This window comes from Paralichthys olivaceus, chromosome 4 (genome assembly GCF_024713975.1).
Source record: "Paralichthys olivaceus isolate ysfri-2021 chromosome 4, ASM2471397v2, whole genome shotgun sequence".
NCBI lineage: Eukaryota > Metazoa > Chordata > Actinopteri > Pleuronectiformes > Paralichthyidae > Paralichthys > Paralichthys olivaceus.
In genome coordinates this window covers 4,426,757-4,450,502 of record NC_091096.1, presented here as the reverse complement: position 1 = coordinate 4,450,502, position 23,746 = coordinate 4,426,757, and the positions used below count along the sequence as shown (strand labels likewise).

At 42.0% G+C, this 23,746-nt stretch overlaps 1 protein-coding gene across 1 annotated transcript in view; it reads right to left on the bottom strand.

Moving 5' to 3' along the window:
- Positions 1–9,075: 9,075 nt before the first annotated feature.
- Positions 9,076–23,746, bottom strand: part of rtn4r (reticulon 4 receptor) — a 39,622-nt gene continuing 24,951 nt past the window's right edge. The window contains exon 2 of the mRNA XM_020099023.2: positions 9,076–10,848. Within this exon, the coding sequence (XP_019954582.1) occupies positions 9,467–10,848 (1,382 nt within the window). The 3' untranslated portion in view covers positions 9,076–9,466. The remainder of the gene's footprint in view (positions 10,849–23,746) is intronic.

Genomic DNA, 23,746 nt, shown 5'->3' with positions numbered 1-23,746 from the left:
CGGCGCTGCAGGAAATGGAAGCTCACCCTTTTTTTTCAACTCCTTAGTACTGAAGCATGTTTCACTCCATTAGAGAGTGAAAATTGGAGCCATGGAAGTGTAAAGAATTGGACATCACTACTCCTCAGCCCCTGAGGTACATCAAGAAATGTTGGCTTGCCAAGCCCTCCCAGTAAAGAGCATGTTCTGCCGGAGACGATGTCTTTGCTGGAGAGAGTACATTAACATGTTACCCCGTGCCAACTGAGTCCTGTGGTTACGTTTCATCCAGTAACTTACAGATTTGAATGATGGCTGGTTTTATTGAAGAGACTCCCCTTTCCAATCCAGTGCTCTTATTTAAAGTGATAATGCGTGACATTTTCTGAGAAATAACGCCAACGCTTTCTGATTCAACCAGTATGTCGTTTATGAATACTGATGCTTGACTCCTTCAAACAGCAATGTTGGTTAGAAAACACTGATTTTTACAATAAATAGCAACAACTAATAGAAATAGAAATACTCTTGGTATAAGCCAACTTTTGAATGAACATGTTGATCCATTGTCTTTCCTGGGCGCTGTAATTACAAAATATATATATATATATATATATGTATGTATGTGACCCCAATTTGAATCTTTTGACAGGAGCCAAAGAAAAGGGCAAAAGATCTCCAGGTTTTCTACGGTTTGCTTTTTTTATAATAAATACGTTTATTTTTAAGTCTAAAAGAATAAAAGACCTGACACGAAACGTCTCAGAAACATTGTGCACACCGCCTTCACCAAATGGCTCAAAGGGTCAGGGGAGTATTTAGATTTTTTAAGGAGAATGAACCATTTAAAAGTTCGATGTCCAATGGAAAGACTCAAACATCTCTCGGTGTGGATGATTCTTAAACTTTAAAGTCTTGGGTTCAGTCATCAAGCTGTAAAGAAATCTCCCAATTTCTCTAAAATAAATATATCGATAAAGTGTCTCTTTACAACTTGCTCGTGGAGTGGAGTCCAGTGTAATTGAATTTTATTTTATCATATAATAGCACAACCCTAACCCGAAAGTTCCGAAAGAAGCTCGGCCACAGAGGAGACATTCAAATTCCCTTTAAATAGAGACCTCCAGCAGAACTAGACTCTTCCTTGACCTGATGGGTGGAAAGGAGAGAACCCAAATAATCATATGTGAAGGTTGGAGGTGTCCGACTCGTTCTGAGGTTGTGGGTAATTTGATCCTCTGTGAATTGACTTGGTGAAAGATTTAATGACTCTAAGAAAAGGAGTCTGAGGGTGTCTAACCAATTGTGTTAAAGGGCTGCTTGGAATTTCTGAGGACGTGGGTTCAATTCTCATGAGGCTCGGTGAATTCTGAAGGACAACACCCATAGTGAATATTGAAAAACACACAGAGAGACGCTCTGATTGTGATTGATAGCGTGGAGAGATTGTTTGTGACCATACAGCTCCAAGGGTGCAGGTTTCCAGCCGGAGGTATCCGAACCAATCTTACTTGGGCGGTGGGACACTGACAAGCTCTGTTGACAGTATTTATGGGAAAATTACAGAAGTAGTTCTGCACTTTCACCTTTTTAAAGCCTTTTATAGCCATTAGTGGTGAACACTCAACAGTCCTGTGTGTGTGTGTGTGTGAAGCATGTGTATATGGATTGCTTTATTCTTTTTAATCATATTAAGTCGGATCATTATATGGTCCCATTTGCACAGTGCTTTCGTGAGGTGTATGCGACCAAATCCTATTGGCTATCAGCCTAATCTACAGCAAAAGCACTGCAGCTTCCAGTTGCAGCTTTAGAGGGAACTGCCTGTCCCCTCTGTGCAGGCCTGGCCACGGACATACATGCAGCATTAATTTGGCTGAATTAGGATTGAGAACAAATTGCCACTCTGCATTCCCAAATCCAGGGGTGATTCAGAAATAATGAGCGGCTCAGCTCACATAAATGGTTCACGAGATTATCCCCATCTGAATTAAACAGCTCACCTCTTGGCCAGGAAGCCCAGTAGTTTCATAACAAACTTATCGGGGACGAAAAAAAAGCCTGACAAAGCCATGGTGAGATAGGGCCGTCCTCATCAGGCAGAGGACGTCACATTGATGTCACTCTAACCAAAAATAAGACTTGTGGTAATTTGAGAATGTTTTCCACTTCGATATCCTGCAAATCACACATCATGCGTCATTTTCAGTGCGGTTCAAACACTGTAATGTCCCTGTAACCTTCCTCATGTCATGAAAGCTGTTTATTTCAGTCCACTTCCATCTAAAATGCTTCAAGATTATCCCTTAGCGGCATTTCATGCTATGATAGCACTAATGGCAAAAATAGAATCATGATCCTCATCGTTTAAAAGCGGATCAGGAAGGAAGGTCTTGCTGAAATGACCTTTGGATTGGGCTCCAGGGACTAAAACAAATACGGTCACAATTCTTGCTCCAGCTCAAGAGGCCACAGAAATTGGTGGGAGTCATTGAGCCAAATGGGCCAACAGGCACAACACCAGGACCTTGAGCAGCTGAAAGGAATTCAGTCAACATCAATTTCCCATTTATTATTTTTTATTCATTGTGACTAGTAAAGCAAATCCATCAAACCCAATTTTAGAAATGGTTTCATGGCCAAGGTCAATCGGAAAGATTGAAATAATAGATGAAAATGAATTAGTGTTTGCAAACTGTTGAGCGAATAACACTTATTATGTGAAACTACTTTCAATTAATTGATAAACATATGATAATAATAATAATACAATGATGAAGGGCATCAAACTTTAAATGAAAAATATTTTATTGACTTCTATTCGCCGAAAAGTTTCCAACATCACAAGGTAACGGGACGATTGGGTCACATCAGCTTTACCCGTGTTTTTTTCCCTTCTCTGCTACAACTTCTTTTTTGAGCTAGTGTTGAAGACAACCTCTCCCATGATCCCACGCTGCTTCACAATGTCATCACTCTAGGTCTGTTGTTATTGCTTTAATTTGAAGTTTAATAAGTATTTATCTCAATAACTGTGTGGATAAAATGTAAGAAACAAAACTTTGATTTAATTGTTACCCAGAAGCAGATGTTTCAATTCAATTTTCTTTGTATAGCCCATATTCACAAGCTTGGGGCTTAATTTCATTTACTTTTTGTTCCAATATTTACAAAAGATGTCGATGTTCCACGGTCTGGAAACACATCAAACGCAAATTTAAATGGCTGATCCCTTATTCAGAGAGATTTTCCGAGCGTGAATCATGAACGTGTTGGTGGCAGAAGGTGAGTCAGATGGGGGCGAAGCAGAGAGTGACAGAAATGAAGAAAGAAAGATTGACGGTGGGGGGAAGTGAAGTGAGATTTGATAGAAGAAGAGTGCGATAGCATTGGAGCGTTTAGTATGCAGAACGTTAGGCAAACACTTTTAGCCCCTCTGTCGAAGTCTGGGACTCCTCTGCAGTGAGCGGTCTAAACTTTCTCTTATAAGCCTTCGCCTCGAGCCATGAACTCAAATATTTTAGTCACATTCGCTGAAGCAAAAAAAAAAGTGCCTCATTACTTATGATCAAAGGTTGGTGTTTTCTGGAGGAGACATGGAGCGTCTGCTAGAATTTGCATTAGGAGTTGAAGGCGGGTCATTTTCTATGGAGAGACATCCAGAAACGGGCGGAGACTCCTTGTTTTTTTTTTCCTGCTTTAAAGCTCACTGCCTTTGAAGAAAGTTTACATGGGTAAACAGAGCTACATTAAATCTGAATATCACGATTAAAAAAAGAGGAGTTAAATCGCTCTCTTGCTGTAAAGTCACGTCGGCCAGTTAAAACAATGTTGACCTTTATTTCATCATGTTTGCTGAAAATTCTTAGAAATACAGAGCTCGTAGTGACGTATCTGACTGCGGCCCTCTGTGCTCTGTCTTTTGCACGCGTTTCCCTCCAAAGCAAAGAGTTGTTATTTCTGTTACATTTCATGAAATCCCGCCCTGTCAGCAGCCATCAGCAGGTTCACGGTAACAACAGCAACCAGAGAAAGGCCCATCACTGTCTGTTTGCCTTTCTTGTTTTAATAGAATAATGAATAAATAACATTTCAACTGAGTTTTAATCATTCATTAAGTGATTTCATTATGTATTCATCCACTTATGAATCTATTTCTTTAGTAGAATAACTGTTTCATAATGTTTTATGCTTTTAATATTTGATATTTTGAACTTTCCACAGCCGGGCCTTGCACACATGGGAGGCAAATTATAGTAGCAAGTTTACAACTTCTCTAACTGCCTCACGTATCCTTGACTTTTTCAATTTGTATTTCTACTTCAGTAGTGGCAGCTAGTAACACCTGCCTCACCCCTTGTTTAAAAACAGCTTTGGATTTCTATTATTCATAGAAATCTCTCACGGTGAGGGCTTCAGTGTGTCTTGAGGTCCATTATTCTTTCTAAACCAGTTACAAAAATCGCAGTGATGGATGAAAACAAAACTTCAAAATTAGAACCCACAGATATAAAACTATTCGGACCTAACCCTGACACCAGTGAAGGGCAATTAATTGCAAAAATACAAAACACCAGTAAAATAGAACATGTTTTTGTCCTGAACATTCTTTTAACCAGAGTTTTTTTCCATATCCTGAGGCCAATCCATGTTGCCTCCGGACCCTCAGTGCAGATGGAGTGTCGATAATTAGCTTCATATCTCTGTGTCGGTCTGAAAAGAGAAACATGTTACTGAGACCACCAACAAATAAACATAATATGATAGAGTGATGGTGCTCCGTTTGAGGGGCCCAGTGTTTCTGAGCACTGCTAAATGGAGCCGTGGCCCCAGCATGGCACTGCTGTCAGACCTTGCAGCCTCCGTCTCTAACTTAAGGGGCTTGTAAAGAGTCCAGGGCTGATGGGTTTTCAGTCTCCTTGGGCGGTGAGCCGGGAGAAAATTGGAAGGATCCTGTGCTGTGTTGTGTGTGTGTGTGTGTGTTTTACTGTGCATGGGGACTATACGTGGTTTAAAATTATTTGTGAAAGCAAGACACACTCACCAGCTCTGAAGGTCAAGAAATAAAGACATATACTGTGTGTACCTCCGATAACTCCTTCTGGTTTAGTTGAGCAATCCAGCTCACAATGTGTTAACAGGTGACTCCAAATGGTTGGTTGAGAGGAGAGAGTAGTAGCAGTCTGGGGTAGAATAGTATAAACCTCCTTTTTCAGACCCAAAAATGGAACCTTATCAAAAAAAAGGTTGTGTTTATGAAATACAATTTAAGAAAGTGTATATCACGGTCATCTGCAAACTTACTGGGCTGCGTATCCCCCAAAACAGACATGTTCAGAGACAATGAGTCTACATGTTTCCCTCACACAGCATCTGGTATCTGTGTAGGCGGACACGTTCACGCACATTAGTCAACAGTTTGAAATTTAAAACGACTGAGTGGGTTGAGTTAATGAAGGAGTTTAGCAGAGTTAGCATGAGGAGTAAAAGGGGACTAACCATCCAAATTAAGTAGAAAAGAGGAAAACAAGATAATAGTTTGATCGGTAAAACCCACCTAGATAATTTTAAAAGGTTATGAGAAATTGTTCCATCTGGAAATGTCAATTTAAATAGTTTTGTCTTGATTTGAGGGCTTCCAGACTGCAACATGTATATTATGTCTATGCCTGTTAGTGGCTCCTTCTGTACATTCGGGACATATTAATTAATCCATATAGCCATCATTTGCACATTAGATTTCTACCTTACAGAGCAATGTTTCTTGTGTATTACCAAAAAATATAAAGTTCAGTTGAAAGCAATCGCACAGGAATATCCACAGAGAGCTGCCCTTGAAAACCAGGAATGTGCCGAGAGTCAAGAGATAAGAGGACGGTGGAGAGGGACCATGAAATCAAATTATCACGTGTGAATGTAGTGGGAAAGTATATACTCCGATGTGTGAATGAGTGGTGATGTACTCGTGAAGGTGGATCCCTGTTTTTCTTGCCAAATGCTCCAAATTGTATTCATGCGAGGAGGAACTGCAGCTTCCTCTCAGCGTGAGTCTCTTCTTCAAAGTCTCAGTTCCACGGGCCTCGTGTTTGCCACCGTGGAAGTGTTAAATATGATCAAGCTAATTTAAAAGTGCGCTCGTGAAGTCAAGACACTTCATAATATTTTCATCAGGGAGATGCCTTTTAAGTAAAAATCCAGAATAACGACTTTTATCACACAACAAAACGGTGAATCCGTTCAGTGTACTCCCGTGATTGGGTTTTCTGTTTGCAACAGCTTTAACTGGTGATTTCAATTTGTAGAATTTACAATTGTTTTATTTATTATCATATATTATATTATCGTACTATCATGTATTCTGTCTGGTTTTACTTTTTAATTGTCATTTACGTTGTAATATTTTATAATGCGTGAATGCATTAGTTTCTGAACTGATTAATCATTTAAAATTTTGTCAGTCGCTTGTAAAGCACTTTTAAATGCGATTGATTTGTTGTAGAAAGGTGCCAAATAAATAAAGTCTGATTTCAAACATTGGGGTCAAGTCGTAACTAAATACAAACTTGTGATGGCAGTAATGGCTGCAATCTTTCTGTATATATATGGATCTGTAATGAAGCTATTTTTACCCAGACTCTTACACATCACAGGCCCTTGTCCACATTGTTTTAACATATGCATGGGACTGTGCTATCTCATGATTGCCAAGGTAGATCTACTGAAAAGGCTTTTCTGAATCAAACACGATCACTGGCATCCTCTCAGCTTGCAGTGGCTCTGTTGGGGGGGGGCTCTGTTGATTCCTAACCAAGATCAATATCTCCTCAGGTCCTTTTCCGTCCGCTTACTTTCCAGGGTTAATCGACGAGGATGCAAAGCTCCGAGGATTCGGAGACCCCGACTTCTAATCCTTTCACTTTGTGCAAGATAAACCGTTGGGCTGTTGACTGCTGTCTTGACTTCATTTGCCGAATATATTTTTATTATCCCGGGCTGTGGACACGGCACTGCGTGGACCTAACTCAAACATCTTTCCCAATGACAAGGTGACATTTTAAGGCTCCAATTATTTTAAATCCAAGTGGTTTATACTGCATTTTTCATGTTGAGAAAGCAAAACAGTGCTTAATATGATGCCTTGAGGGTCTTTTAAAGCTCTCAATGTCAAGGCTGTGATGCGAGGAGTCAAGTTTTTTTGAATATTCCCCCAGTATTTTCATACATTGTTTAATAATTCACTCAAAAATTATGAGGGAGTGTGGCAGTGTTTGTAATATACATAACTAGGTCTAATGGTATGCTGAATGTTGTGAAGCTGCCTGGGGCATTTCATTCATCATCATCGCACTGCATGACTGCAACAGTCGCTTAAGACTTAAATATACAAAATATATATATATACTGCATGGCATGGTGTTGATGTTGACCTTGTTTTAAATTGCATATTAATTAATTGATTTTGTTTGATGTTCCACAAAGCCTTAGGAGATTGTACCGAGAAAATAGGGTTTTAACTGCTGAAGATAAAACAGAGGCCTGTTAATTTAATTCCCATGTTAGTTCTTCTTAAAGCAACGGTTCCTTGACCAATTTAACATGAAAGTCAGAACAGGTGGCGGCAACTGTTGAAAAGTACGAGGTGAATAGTTCAAAAATGTGTATCAGTGAAAGGTTAATTTTCTTTCAGTCCCTCTGAGCTCATGCAGGTTTTTCTCTGCAGTGTCTCGAGCAATGCGATGCCAACGTCCTGAAGAGGCTGCGGAGAAAACAAACAAAATCTGAAAGCCTGAGGTTTGGATGGAGGCCAGATTCGACAAAACAGTCGGTCATCGCTCTCCCAACAATCCTGAAAAACAATAGGCACGCCACAGTGGGTCCACCATCTGCTTAGGAGGAGGAATGTTATTTGGCTTTTAATGTGGTGAGAGGGACACAATATAATTATATCCAGGTGCATGCTGGTAATTATTTAGAGCAATTTCGCAGTTTTAAAATTAAGTCTCCCTCAAATGTAGTTTTCCCTCACCTCATTAAAACAGTACACCAGCAATGCAGCAGACTAGATCCTGAGAAACTGCAAATATTAGTAGAACTAACTCCAAGAAGGTTTAGTTTTCCCAGCTTTTTTTCCTCAACGTTCTTTGGCAGCAACAAATGATTATTTCCATAAATCAGTAACCTGATACTAACTAATTGATATTAATAGGTCAATTGGTTAGTTTCATACATTGTACCTCTATTAAGGTTTGTAATTCTAATTTGTGTCATTACTTAAAAAGGTTTACATGCTCTCAGAATGCATTATCACATTTCTCCTACTGTCCATTGCTGCAGCTCCTCTTTTCAGCCTCTGTCTGAAAAAAAAGAAGGTTTTAGGTCCTGTCTCTTTAAGGCTGTTCAAGTAGCTCACTCTGTTGTGATCGGTCAACTGCTTCCAGTGCAAGAAGTGTAAGAAGCCTCCACATTTGTTTTTGGGGCTTTTGTAAGGGGGGGGATGTGCCAGGCTAGCTGCTATATGTGCATTAGGTGGGGGGGGGGGTCATCATGATGTCTCATGACGTATTTGTCAGACCACTAACAAGGTGTTTCAGAAGCAGAGAAGCTTCCTTTACTGACAACTTGCTTCTTAACTTTGCAGTTGTTTTACATTCCCAAAAAACCTATAACTCACAAGAGGAAAGAAAAACTGAAAGAGCATTATTCTTAAAACCCCAACTGTTTGATTTACAATCTGCTGTGAAGTCGGCGTGATCGGTCCTCTTCCAAAACACCACACAAAATCAACATGATCTACGAAATAAGAACTTTTATTCATAATATATTCATACTTGTACACAAGTAAAATAAAATGCATATCTATGGTTCCTTTGCAATCTCCATAAACAAACCCACAGCATTTCAATCAGTAAATGCTACCCATAAACCCTTTCTGTCATGAAAATAGAACTGAAACTGGGGGAGGTAAAACATTTGTTTTTATAAACATAAAAAACATAACATTACCCAACAAATGCATCACTTTGAATAAATAATAGGGGGGAAATCGTTTATGTTCATTAAACGGACCCAACATTCTTTGTGTGCGCTCTGTTTTCCTATATTTGTTTTTTTTTTTTTTCGTCTTTTTTCGTTTTTGTCTTTTTTTCATCGTCCGGTGTTCTGTCTAAGCAGCAAAAGCCTTTGGGAGGGAGAAAGGGAGGAGTCTCCGAAAAGTGTAGCTTAGACACAGTACAGTAAAGTACATAGAGAACAAACAATTTTGGGCACCAATTCAATTATATACATTGGATCTGTAGTGTTCTGTAAAGGCATCCATTTTGTTAAATGTACTCTAATGTCTTCATTATTGTTTGTCCTCACCCGCGACGGGCCATCAAGACTCCATGCTTTTCAGTCACTGCCTGTTGTAGATGTCACTGCATCTTTTGTATCATTGTCATGAGCATCAACAATCTTGAGTCCTGTATTCAGAGTGAGATCAGGAGTCCTATGACATGGTTAGAGATATCCAGATCATGGGAATCAACAGAAAGTGAAGAACTTGTAAAGTAGCGCCCTGGCCTTTGATGCAGTGGGTGTCTGATTTTGGCTTTTTGGAACACTTCTTTTTCTTTTTATTTGACGCTGTGGACGATTCCGTATTGTCTATGAGGTCTGGGTTTAGATTTTCCAAAGACTCGTCCAGGGTGTTGGACAAGGTTCCCAGCGGACCGTCATTCTGCTTGTTCTGGGTCTCATTTTTTGTTCGTTCTGGCTCTTTATATTTAGTCTTGGACATGTTCTCCTTTTCCTTCAGGGGGTTGTTAGTGATTTGGCGGCTCTTGCCAGACAGGATAGAGGACTTGTCGTTATCTCCGAGACAACACCTGGGAATTGCTTCTCCCAGAGGATTTTCAGTGGACGGGAATTTCCCAGACTGTGCCTTGGAGCTGAAGAGACTGGTCTGGATTTGAGGCATTTCCACACACCCCTCCAGGTCTTCACTCTTCAGACGTTTCAAGTCCTTTCCTGCCAGGAAATCGGGAACATTGCACTCCAACTCAGAGCTGGAACCTTTGAAACGTTTGAACCAGTCCCACAAGGTCCTCGCCCGGCAGTCGCAGATCCACTGGTTACCATTTAAACGCAAATACTGGAGGGACACCAGCGGGTCCATGGTCTCTCCTGACAGGATGGTAAGATTGTTAAAAAACAAGAACAGGGATTTCAGCTTACCAAGATCACTAAAAGCTCTGGGTTGCACAAAGATAACCCGATTTGCATGTAGCAGTAGCCTATCCAAATTGATTAAGCCTCGAAACATGTTGTCCGTTACTATCTTGATCTTATTATTGTGCAGGTAGAGATAAGTGAGGTTGGCAAGGTCCAGAAAAGTGTCATCATGCAGGGTTAGAATGTTATTATCCTGCAGGTAAAGGTACTGTAGGGAGAACATTCCTCGGAAAACCCCAATAGGGAGCTCTGACAGGCCACACCTGTGCAGGTGGAGGGTGTGCAGCTTCGTTAAGCCCCGAAAGGCTGTAGGGCTGATGGTGCGGAGGTTGCTGTTGTCTCCTATGTCCAGTTCCTCCAGTTTTTCTAAGCCATAGAAGGCCCCAGCCTCAATGTAGCTGATGTTGTTGGAGTACAGCCAGAGAACAGTGAGATTGTGGCAAGAGCTGAAGCTGGTGGATCTCACCACCGTTAGCTTGTTGGTCTGGAGGAATATCCGCTGGCTCCGCACAGGGATCTCAGTGGGGATGGAAAACAGTCCTTGTTGTTGGCAGGCCACGGTGGGCCTGGGCTCACTGTAGCAAACACACTTGGCAGGGCAGCTGTCAGTTTGAGGCACAAGGTGCAGCCACATCACCAGAAACAGTAGTCGCCCCCCTGAGGAGACAGAAAACAAGAAAGGTTGTTAAGTTGGTGATTTTTATCGCAGAATTTTAATACTTTTTTTACACACAAACGTCTAATAATATGCATGAACACAATAAGTACCCTGATAGAGAGGATATGGGTACAGAAATCCACAATCGCAAAAAAGAAAACGTGAAAAAAATCCATAAAATTGTCTTTTAAAAATTTAAGAGAGAAAATAATATCTCCACAGTGATTCAGCTTGTATTTTAACAGAGATGTTTTTTTTGAAGGTGGGATTTGGGGAGATATCTCCTCCCCTGCTTTCTCTGCTGACATGAAGACCCACACAGCTGAAGAGAGCCCTGTAAAGGCAAACTCATTTAAAATTGGGTGGGTGGCTTTTATGTGGAATTAGCTTGCACTAATAGGGCGAACATAACTAATGGTGTTTCAGCGTTCCTGAGCTTGACATTTAGCCTGGTGCTGGGAGATAAGCTTTCATGCCAGGCTAAGAGATTGATGCCTGGGGCTGGGGTGGGAAGAGGTTCTACGAACGCCCTGCTAGAGTTTCCACTGCACAGCCAAGACTGAAGCATTTTTTTCCTAAGTGCAGCATGAAGATGAGATACACAAGAGGTGTGGTAGCACTCAGAGCGAGGCTTGTAGGATCCTTGCATGTGTTTTGCCCTCAAGGCGTCCATGTTTAAAATAAGGAGTATTCCGCATTGGCTCGCATTAATTATTTCTCCCTGTCCTCTGCCATGGTTCATATCAGCTTTCTGCACCACATCATAAGTGAGATGGGCTGGATCACTACATGTGAATTATCAGTTCTGACATTACACTGCTGTGGGTGTAGCTGGATGAAGAGCATCTTCTGGGGCTCATTCTTTCACATAGAGATGCAAGTGTCAGTGTCACGGGAATGTCTGGTATCAGCATATAACTGCAGGCACACCTCCAAATCTCTAAATCCTCTTCAGCTCCTGTCCTTACTGAGGATTTCCAATCTCTGCTCTCATGCACATGTGAGGAATCCCAGACTCGCAGCCATGACAGGTATAGTGAGTGTCTGGAAAAATGCATGAGCCTTAGTCAGCCTGTCCTCCATCCCCACTCTCCTTCCTCTCATTCCCCTGCAATATGTTTCGGTGCAGCTCATCTCTGGACCTTGTTAAACGGAGCACTGGTGTGGCCTGACAGCAGCCCTCTGCTGCACTTTCCCTCCAATCTCCCTGCTCAGCCGTCAGACTGCCACTGGAAAGCTGTCAAGACTTTCCCCTCTTTCTGCATCGTAGCACTTTTCCCTCAGCTCTGCCTAACAATAGCAATATTTTATCGCACAGCACGCTTCACGTAGCTCCTCTGCCGTCTTCACCCCCCCCCCTCTGCTGTCTATTCATTAACGGGCTATTTCCGCCCACGCGTTGCATGTCAAAGCCCGGTTTCCTCAGCTCTCGGCATAATACGTCTTGTCTTTGTTAGCATCTGCTGAATGACACCACGAGAGCCACAATGTCATCAACTCTATCCCAATTATTTTTTGCTCTGTAACAGCAGCTTTCACATCTGCACCACGCTGATTACATTACCATACAGTATGTTGCAAACATCAATCTGGAATCTCTACGATTTCACTCTGTCACGATCACATTTCTGAGTAACCTCTGCTTGGCTTCACAGTTAGACCTCTCACCTTCCACTCTGGAGATTTGTCCTGTATCTACAGCGTATACAGCTGACGCGAGAATTGTGTTCACGCTATCGATTCGGCAGCCAACAATGCTGGTCCGTGCACTTTTATTTTTCGTCGTTACTTTCTTGTCTTTGCTTCAGATCTAAATCATATAGCAGAGATTACACCAAAAGCAACTCATGTTTGGTCGTTTGTCCTAAAAGCTGTAGACAGAAAACTTTAATATCTTAAAATACAACAAGGTTGTGAGGCGGGGGGAAAAAAAGAAATCCGTTTCTTATCGTCTTCTGCCAGCTTTGGTTTCAACACTTAATCTTCCCCTATCTGCTGTGTCAAAACATGGCTCCGAGCACTGCCTTCCTGTGTCAGACCCTGCCAGTGGCCTCTCCTTTGAGAGCTATATTATTGTACAATAGCAATCATCGCTCTGTTTAAGAGCAGACAAGCCTCTTTGTTTCCTTCTGACTGACACTGTGGCCCCTTCAGCTTTGAGTACAGCCCATCATTTAACCCCCTCCCTGTCGTTCAAGACAAGCCCTTCTATTTACATTGAGAGCCTGACAAAATGCAGTACTGCAGCTTAGAGAATTGCATACAACCAATATTCTTTGGTGATGTAGCGTCCTTGCTTGTGTAATTAAATTGGCTGTCAAAACAAATCCTCCGAACTCATATGATATAGCTGCGGACAGTCTGGTTAGGGCATTAAATTGTGCATTATATTGGTACTCAACCAAAGATTGGATATTGGCCTCTTGGTGTCCCTTGCTGGCGCCATGAAGGTGAGTTTATGATTTTATTCATCCAGCTTCAGGCTCAACAATGTGCAAGACCTGCTGTGAAACCTGTTAACAACCCACCGAAAAGAATTTCATTACAAGGGGATTTCAGGAAAGTTTTGTCCTGTGGTCAAAAAAGGAAAATTAAAAATCAAGAGAGAACTGTTTTGGCCTGAAAGCACTCAGTGTTGTAGATAAATGATATCAGCTAACTGCAGCTTATGTCCAGAAATATTGGTATCAGTGTGTTTGTAATAGCTGCAGGACACAGATGCACAAACTGTGAGTTTTATGAGTAGGTGCACGCCGCTTTGTTCTGTTTATGTTTCATCTCATCACTTGACCAGACTCTATGCTTGTTTGGACCTCAAAACAAACTTTTGTGAAATTGCAACGTGCATTCAAACCCTTCCTCGTGCCCTGAAAGCCACAGTGAACTCAGAGGGCAAGTTGGGACAGCACATTCGGAGGACCTCCGATTCATCACGGTGGCTTTACTTTGAAGGGCTGGGGAATCGGGCAGGGACGGCTAACATGACAGTCTCATCCCCTCGGCCCAGAGTGGAAGTGATGTCTCTGTCATAGATGAATCACGGTGGTTCTCCAGAGGGACCTCCTGGCCCCTTTCTGAAATCATACATTATTGTGCTGCTCAGAGTCGAGCCTGCATTTAATATAGTCATGATCCCCTCTCTGTAAGGTCATGTATCTTCTGTGAATCCATCCATGCATAAGTAAATTGTTTTTATATCATGTTGAAATGAATAACTTAGACAAACGTTCCAGGACGTGACAGTGGTATGAATCCTGATTTCAGCACAGCCTAAATGGCAATAAATGACGTTGCAGTAATAGGGGGCAATAAGTTCATTTGAACCATTTTGACAATATAACTTGGTATTTGCTGTGTAGCTTTGCGGGACGGGCCGGTGACTGCATTATATTGTCGTTTTTGTCCATGTTGAATTCGTTTATTTGTTTTCTCTCTCAAGCCTATCATCAGTTCCCGACTATTTTGCTTCCGTCTGCTCCTCCATCTGGTGCACATCACCATTCCCCACTAAAAACAAATATGACATGTGGTCAATCTGGTTATCAAGCTACAGGCTACCAGTGAAAGGCTTAAAAAGGCAGGTAGAGGCTCTGTTAAACGCTCCTCAATCACACTCAACCAGAATAGTTTAGCTCAGGCCCCAGGTTGGTGATTAGAATTGACAAACTAGAACTGTAAGAAGATGAGGCACAACCGTCCTCTTTTTAATTCACTGCGTCCAGATTTTTATTTGGATCTGCACTAAATTGAAAATGTTGAAAAAACTCACAAGACAGAAATAAAATTTCCTGCACAGCTCCACCGTGTTTCGTGGTGATCAGTCTGGTAGATATTGCATAATCCTGCTAACTACCTAACAAACGCTGATGAAAACTTCAAGGGGGAGGTTATGATCCTGACTACTTCTTTACCAAAGCCTTTCTCCCATGAGTACAATATATTACAACTGTCTCCTGAGACTAACAGAGACAGTCAAGAGCTACAAAGTTTAATAAAAAAGGGAAAATGGACATTAAGTTGATATTCTCAAATCCTGAGTGATTCATCGAGCCTTCACTTTTGGCTTTAATGGAGTTTAATGCAGCACAGTCCTGTATGTAAGCAACCAATTACATCTACTCTTGTTACTCTAGATGAATCCCTTTCCCTGTGCTTTAACAGTTTGGAGTACTTCCTAAAATCAGTAATTCTACTTTCACTTTCTCCGTGGTTCTCATACACTCGACATATCGGTTACCTTGTCGTGCCTGACCGGGAGAATATTCCATTTAAGTTTGCTTTGAACCTCTTTTCCCTCCTCAGCCTGGGGAGAAGGTTTTATTGTGAAGAGGAAATGGTCTTCACTTTCAAGAGCATCATTGAATTGCAGATGGAATTGGTCGCTGGGGAATATTCACACGGGAAAGGTTGTGATCAAAAAGCCACATTGGCCCTTTTATTGAAACATTATTTACCCTGACACAAAGAGCAAAGTGTTGAAAAGAGGTACTTTCCTTCCTTTACTTGATTTTCAACACAAATATTCTTACTTCAGGGTCAAGTAAGTTTATTCACTTGTTCGTTCAGGTACTTTTTCAACCTTGATGTCAATTTTTATTATTTTCTCAGCCATATCATGTAATGTGACGTAATTTACCATTGACTTAAAGTACATTTAAGGTTCATAATTGGAAAAAGTTGCCTATATTTCTGTGTCATATTTTCAACCCACTTCCAAGAACGCCAAGAATGAGGCTCATACACACAAGCAAACCAAACACACACACGCCCGAGCACAAGAAGGCAGATTCGTCCTAGCCCTTACAACATTGATGAACCAGATGCTACGGTCTTAAATAAAGATGCACACATCAGATCAAACAGGTTATTTAGGACATGATGGACCGGCGAGTCAAGCTGGAGTCTCTTGGCTATAACCATGGAGTATTGCAGGGGCGTCAGCTTCAGCGTGTAGACGAAGACACAATTAGAAGACGAACAGGGGGGACAGACGAGGTTGTGTTTCACACACATCTGACACAGCACTAGCCCAAGCAGATGGCTCATGAATAACTGCAGGAACCAGCAGTCAACTGGCAGAAGGAAAAACACAGGCTGTGTGGGAAAGAGCCATGTAGAGGCCTTAATGCATGTGTGCACACGGAAGTCTCTTTTTGTCCCAGAGAGAAATTTGATCAATATCTGTAAATACATCTGACTCGGCGTGGCAGTGGTAGGCAGATAGGCTGCCACGTTACGCTACTGAGAAGTGACAGCGGTAACAATAGGCCAAGAGGTGGCAGTATCCTGACAGTGAGGAAATGAGCTTGCAATCAGAGGGCTGTCGGATCGAATCCCTGCTCAACTGGACAACGATTGGAGAGAGTGGAAGAGTGGAAGAGAAGAGTTTTTCTAACCGCCATCAAATTACCATCAACCCTTGACAGACGCCCCGACCTGCCAAATACTTAAATGTGTTGTGCTCGTCAACATCTTTGTTGTTTTTAGTGGTGAAAAGCAACTTGGCAAATTAGATTAACTCCAATACAATTTCTAAAGTACTCACACAGGAATTTTATGCAACTTGACATTCGGTTCTTTATACTCCACTTTGACAGCTACATATTATACCTGCAAACTCTATCATTAGCTTATAGAACATAATAGATTGTGAGAGATTTAAATTGCCTAATAGCAGAGATTAACGCTAATAGTTCAAATGAATCTTTAATGGCTGCAACATGCTGTTTCCCCATTAAGTTCTGGCAGTAAAATGGAAACTGCACTTTTGAAACTTTGAGTCTTATAAATACTATATAAGTAAGAATCATGTGGACTCACAGAATAAATGACGTGTTTTACATCGAGAGCGGCCAGAGTCGATAATCTGACTTTGTCCCACGCTCCGCATACAAATGATGCTGCTCCTCCAAATCAATAATATCAATATCAGGACCCTATCTGCCTGGTGAGTGCCCATATCTTTCAAACCCAATGCCAGTTTGTGTTACAGGTTTCCCGTTACAGATTTGTAGACTAAAAGCCAAGGTTGCGATTTTTCAGACGTGACAAAGCTCCTCCAGAGCCACAGAAAATATTATCTAACTGTTTAAGACTCCTCACGACTGTTAAATCCCCTCTGACGTATATACAACCCTTTAAGTAAAGGATGGATGGTTCTAACACTGGTGACTCTGTATATGGGCGAAGTTTTCTGCTACCATCTATCAGCCCAGTTGTAAAAATGACAATGCTTTTTCTCGTAAGTTGAATTTAAAGATGGCTGAGATAGAGTTAGGTGTGCTTAAATGCCACCACAGTGGATTAATCGTGGTGCGGTGGCATAATGCCAGTGGATTAGAGGGCAGAAATGGCACATTCGTCACAATTCTATTGCGTGGTTGGCAGCAAACCAAGCCGCCCTCAGTGCTGCTCAGCTCACTGTGAAATGTTCCACGGAAGGCGTCGGGAGTGAAGGCTACCCATGAGGTTTTGCAGGATGGCTGAAATCCAGCTTTGTGCCCTCCTCCACGTGTCACAGACATGGGCAATTTCCACATGTGAAACCGTGTATAATGTTCAATTCAAGAAGCTGAAATAATGCAGGCCTCCACCACCAGGCACGAGAGTGTGAGGGTTGTCCAGATGTTTTCCTCAAGCCACAGAGGAGAGCGAAAATTCAGAATGCCCTACTTTTGTGCTGTGCGGCCTGCCAGTGGTGCAGCCAGGCGTTTTTTTGTTTAACAGAGTGTATAAGTTTATCTTATCTGCACATGGCTGCAGAGCAAATAAATGAAGGTAGCCGCTGCAATACATGGCTCATGTGTCCGAGTGTTAATAAGGCATCCTTTTTTTATTACAAACAGCGTGTTATCGCTCTCTTCAGAGGATCGTGTGCAACACAAGCATGTGGAGAGATCACGGAATCAAATATCAGATATCAAATATCCATACTTACTGGTTTCAGTGAATTATTAACAGTTTTCTCCCTTTTTATTTAAACAGGCTTCCAGCGTAATCTAATGTCTTTTGGTGAATGCAGGACAGGTTTGGCTACTAATGCAAATGTTATAATTTGTAATATTCCTTTTTAATCATTTCACATTTGTGTCTATCTAACGAACTGTATATTCATGAATAGAGATCCAGAGTCCCAGTGAATATATTGAAGACATTTTATGCATTAATACTGTGCAACAAGTTACCTGAATCAAAACAAGGGATTCTATCTTTTGAGTTTTATCATCACAGTCCCCATCACCCTTCGGGTAAGACAAATATTAAGAACTGTATAAGAATCACAGACTGTGGGTTAAACCTGAGGCTTGTTCTGGTTCTTGCTAATATTCAGATATTTTTCCAACCTGGAGGTTTGAATTAGTTACTCGCATTTCTTGTTTTCGCTGAAATCAGTGAATAAATTGAGTTATAGGTTGATTTTGAGCAAATCTGTCTCCTAGAAATTTGTTCAAACTAGTCTCCAAAGGAAAATACAATTTGCAGAAAACACAACTGTGACCATTACTTTTCTACCAATTAATTGAGGATGTGTTGTTGATTTATGTATTTGCGAGGTTGCCAATGTTTTGATGCTGAACAAATCAATAAAATGTTTGGATTACTTGTTTGTTCTGCAATATCCACGTTTCGAGACCAAACTCTTTCTGTGTGTGATCTTGTTTATAGATGTTAAGTATGATTACAGTTGGTATCACTGGAAAAACCAGGTGGTTTTTGCGTTCTGTGTGTATTTGAATATGTCCACAGAAGGCCCAGTGTATTGTGTATCCCAAAACTGAGTCATGGTCTCTCATGCAGTTCCGGGGCTCTCACATCAACAATGTGAAATTGCACTGGCATGAAGGCAAATGAGGCATAATGAATCACGGCTGTATTATCTAAAAAGGATGACAGCCCCAGTGAATATTGGATGATAGCTTCAGATAATGCTAACACCTCCTCATGTGAAGTGTCAGCTGGAGAGGAAGAGAGCAGCGACGGCGCCCACAGGCAGCCTCGTATATCTGGGCACGCGGAGATGAGAAAACACGGCGAGGTGGCCGCAGCAGAGAACAAGCTGTAATGGCTGGTTACACAGTTTGCTGCTGGTTTGATGTCACCGTCTGTCCTGTAGGCACAGAATAGACTACTCTGTTTTTCTACACCTGGAAGCAGAGTCAATACAAACTTTTCCACTCTGATAACTTCATTACCAGAAAATTTCCCATGTGCTGCCGCGGCACTTGTTGAGCGGCTAGCTCTGGATGAAGTGTGTTTGTGTGCGCTATGAGAGAAATAGCATAAAATTGTACTCGTCCTTTGCTAATTAATTAGGCTAGAGAAAATTAAATTGCAAATTAAGAAAACAATGCAAATAGAAAAAAACTTGCAAATAACGAAAACCACTTCATCATTTTGACAACGCCTGCGCTGCAAAAAGATCAAACAACGAATGAGCCTGGTGTAGTTCAATGCTTTGTGAAGTTTTTAAAGTCTCAGTGGTGATGGAACTTCACAAAGCATGGGACTTTTTTAGCGTGCAGTGCGTTGAGCTCTCTCAGCCACAGTAGAGTATCTGTAGCAGGGGGAAGCAAAAAATGTCTGCTTCTGATTTCTGTGCTGCCCGAGCCTTTGCTGTTTGTTCTTGACATGGACGCTCAACTTAACCTTGCAAAGCCTTTGTGCCGAGGATAGAAGCAACTGCAAGCGCACACATTAGTCATTCCAAGGTTATGCTCAGGTGAGTGCACCTTACAGCACAGCCCAGGTTATTTAGAGTGGGCAGTTGTTCTCATTCAGCGAATGATACAGGTAGATCCACAGCCTGAGCGCAATGAGCCTGAGAATACTTCACACAAGACAAAGCCCTACTGACGCCCTTAACACGGTTGTGACGTGTCATCCAACCTCCCTCAGTCTTCTCCGGTTTCGTGCTCTGTGAGATTGGTTGTCTGACTGTAGACTGGATGCAGAATGTGACGTTTGCAATCACCTTAAAAACCAGGAGACCAGAGTGAGACCAGGCAAGAATAAAAAAGACGATCATTGATCTCCTCCTTACTGGAGTGGATGCAATGCATACTGAGCTCATGGCAAGGGAACACACACACATGCATGCAGATGGATCTCATACCCCAGCGTTCACATGTGCAAGCGGTCATGCATAATTCTCAGTTAGTGTGTCTCAGTGTGTTACCTTGAACAGGAAAACCAAATCTATTCTGCACTTCATTCTGCCGACATGTTTCCTAAAAAAATAAAGGTTTTGTAAAGTTTTTCTACACATTTAGTAGGTTTTAATATTTATTCCGATTTTAAATCCTCTTTCTCTCTTTGTGTGAGAAATAATTAAATAATGCATAATTTGCACATTTAAAAACAATATTTCAGAAAACCTGCAATGCAAAAAAAAAAAAAAATCGCTCGAATGTAAATAACCTGTGAGTCACCTGAAGGGTCTTGAAAAAATTGGACACTTGTGTTTTGATAGTTGGGCTTGTGGTTATTTTTCATGGTATAAATCCACACACACAGGATGATGGAGCTCATGAGATGACATGTCATGCAACACAGTGCTCAGCAAGCTGTTATCTCTGCTGCTCGCCGCAGAGCGTTTTCAGCTGCAGCGTGACATATGGCAGGATACTCATTTGGAGGAGATGAAAAAGAGGAATCACGCGGGACGCACGGCCCTAAAAGAGCCGGGCATTTTAATGACATGTGAGTGACAGGGGGCGACTGGATCTCTGTGTGGGATACAGAGGAAGATTGGATCTCAAGTGGAAGAAGATGGAGATAAACTGGAAAAGAAGAGGAAGCACCCAGTTTGCAGTGAGTGACTGAGTGACTTGCTCGCTGTTGTGTGGCTGGTATTTACATGGCCTGTCTCATCAAATCAACATGTCAGCGTGTTTAATCTCTCAACTCACATTTACAGCGCGTTCCATTACCTCATCTCGCACAACTCATGTGCTGCAAAGTGCCATCTCACAAGGTAGACATTACTTATCCATTATATCAAACAACGGCTGTGTAGTTTTCTTTTTCGGTCCCTGTGCATGACTCACCAGACACACAGTGGAGGACGGGGACAAAATGTGCCCACAAGGATGTGAAAGAAATTCGCCAGAGGAAGGAGGAAAGACGGACATTCTGAGACTGGCAGAAAATGAAAAGAATAAAATAAATAAATAAATTGGGTGGCTCATTGTGCAAGCGTTAACTACTTCTGGCCAGCTTTCTTGTAGATCCATCTATTTTGGATGTGTAGGCAGCCCTGGAGGCATGTTGACCTGAAAAAGACAAACCTCTCCCTCCCTTTCATCTTTTGAGTCAGTCCCTGCAAGCAAATGAATTAGAGCCAATAACGCGAGGCCTACTTCTGCTACTCTGCCCTGTAACAAGAGTTGTGTTCTCAGCACGTTGGATATATATATATATATATTTTATAACAGGCCTCCCTTTCCAAAATAGTGTTGTCAGAGGGTATACAGTGGGATTTGTTGCACAATGAAAAACCTGGTAAATATTTGTGGGGGCATGCAGCAATACTCTGTGTGAGCACATGTAGGTGGATTTCTGACATCAGTAAGGTATAGGATCTCATATCTCCCCCCCGCCTCTGCACACATCTGATTCATTCTCTACCTTAGACCTTCCACTTAAACCCAGAGCATGTGAGAACTGCAGCTCTGAAACTGAATTTAGCCAGCGCCTGTTGACTCAAACCGCATTCACTGCATATTCTAAAGCTCAGAGGCAAATAGAGACCTTCGAGCCCACTACAAGGTCTCCATTCTCCGCTGTGCTTTAAAGAGAAATGACAGCCTTGCAGCAGTTTGACTGTATATGAAACGCCAACAAATATAGTTGCAGAATTGGGTAAAAAACAGGAGCTAAATAAGAAAGCCCTTTTCTTGCAAATGGAAATACTGCAACAGATCAGAAGTAAAAGAAATAATGTAGAAATAAAAGGTAAGAGCCACAGGAAGGTAGAAAATGACTAAAGCGCAACTTGAAACTTCAATTCCATCAACCTTGAATTCTGTCTAAAGTGAAAATGACCATTTGCTCCACTTATTATTATATTTTCTGTTAAATATTATAAAACTTTCAAGGTAAAAACGTTTTTTTTTTAGAATCCACAAGGCAAGTCAGCCATCTTATCTTTCAGCAAGGGATCAGACATGACCTGACTGCATTATCTCTGCAGTGCAGGATCTCTGCACTACAGCAGAGGCACACTTAGTGGTGTCGGGAGTTCAGTGTTCGTCTTTTACTTTCATGGGTAAGGGTTAGATGGGATGGAGTAATGGACCCTTGCGGCAGTAGTGTAGGGACATCCTCGCTTTCTTTTCTTGGCACCCTGGGAAAAAAGGGAAGGAAACAGCTGCGGCCTGGTTGTTTAATAAGCGCACTTTAGAAGAGGGTCTTATAGTGAGCACTCCCTCCTCTGGAAGAATGAAAGGAGAATGACTTGTGCATTATTTACCACCCGCCTCAGTACTGCCGCACCCTGAGCAGACAAAGTGGGCTACTGCAGGAAAATGGATCTTTCTGCAGTGGAGCTCCGATAAGAAGAATAGAAGGAGGAAAACTGAAAATCAGGGGATGAATACAGAGAGATATTAGTAACGTCGCCACCCAGCCGAGCTCAGAATCAGTTAAATTTCTTTGCAGCAGCATGTCTGCTATCTGCTGCTCTCCCTCCCCGTTGGCCTGATAAGGGCACTTCTTTACATCACAGGCCTCCACGGATCAGTCACCTTTTTCACTGGAAAGGTCGAGCGCTGGCCCAGGGCTCAGTTCGTGCTGGGAAGTCATCATTCCTGCTCTTTATCTCCCAGGTGAGGCATGATCCGGGGCTGAGTGCCATGCCAGGCTGCCCCCAATATGCCCTCTCACCCCCTTAAACATCTCCCTCGCACCACCTTGGGTTGCATCCAGAGAGATAGAGAGCTGCTGATGTATAAGCGCAGGTTTCATGGCAAAGCGGCCATCAGATAAGACCGGAGTAAAGATCCGCGGTGGCACACTGCAGTATCTGAGCAATGGGTTGGTCCGGCTATCTCCCAGCAACCTTTACTTCTGAACAAGTGAACCACAAGATGAGAAGAAGGGATAAACATATCAGCATATGGCAGCCAGCTGAGACTTTCCCCTTTACCTTGCACAAACTAAAAGGGGAAATAAAAAACATGCCCCTGGAATCCAACACAGGTGTGTGTATGTGTGTATCGTCGTTGTGCTCCCAGTCCCAAAACGACTGTGGCGCTGTAAGTGATGCGCTAGCGCAATTTGCGTGTCACTATACTGTGGGACGACCCAACTGACAAGAGTTCCTGCTTTGCTGCCTGGGTAATGAGTCATTCCAGCCCTGGAGAAAAACAATCCGGTATTTTTAAACTGCATCCTTCAGCTGTTCCTTTCTCCCTGGAGCTCCAGCTTGTGAGCTTGTGGTGGATTGTAATATGAATGCCATTCTAGTGCTAATGGGCCTGATATGTCTGAATAATACAAAAGCATTACAGGGCTTTTAACGGTACTCCTGGTCCAACCATGCCCTGGTGATTAAGACTTAATGCTCGGCACCATGCAACAAAAAACACAAAATATATGCCGGTTAAGAAACTAACCAGGAGTTTTAACACCCGAGAGACTTCAGAAAGGGGAAAACAATTACTTTTTACTGAGGTGTGAGAAACCATCTGCCCCATCAAGGGTTCTGATCCCAGGAGCGAACGAGAGTTGGACAAGAATGTACTGATGCATTTTACAAAAAAGAAGAAGGTAAGTGAAAAATCTGACTAGCTGAAAGATGTGCTGAAGAAATCACTTCGTTAACATCCTGTTCATGTTTAGTCTGAAGACGCAACTGCCAAGATGGTGTCTGAAATCCTGGAGGTGATGGTATTGATG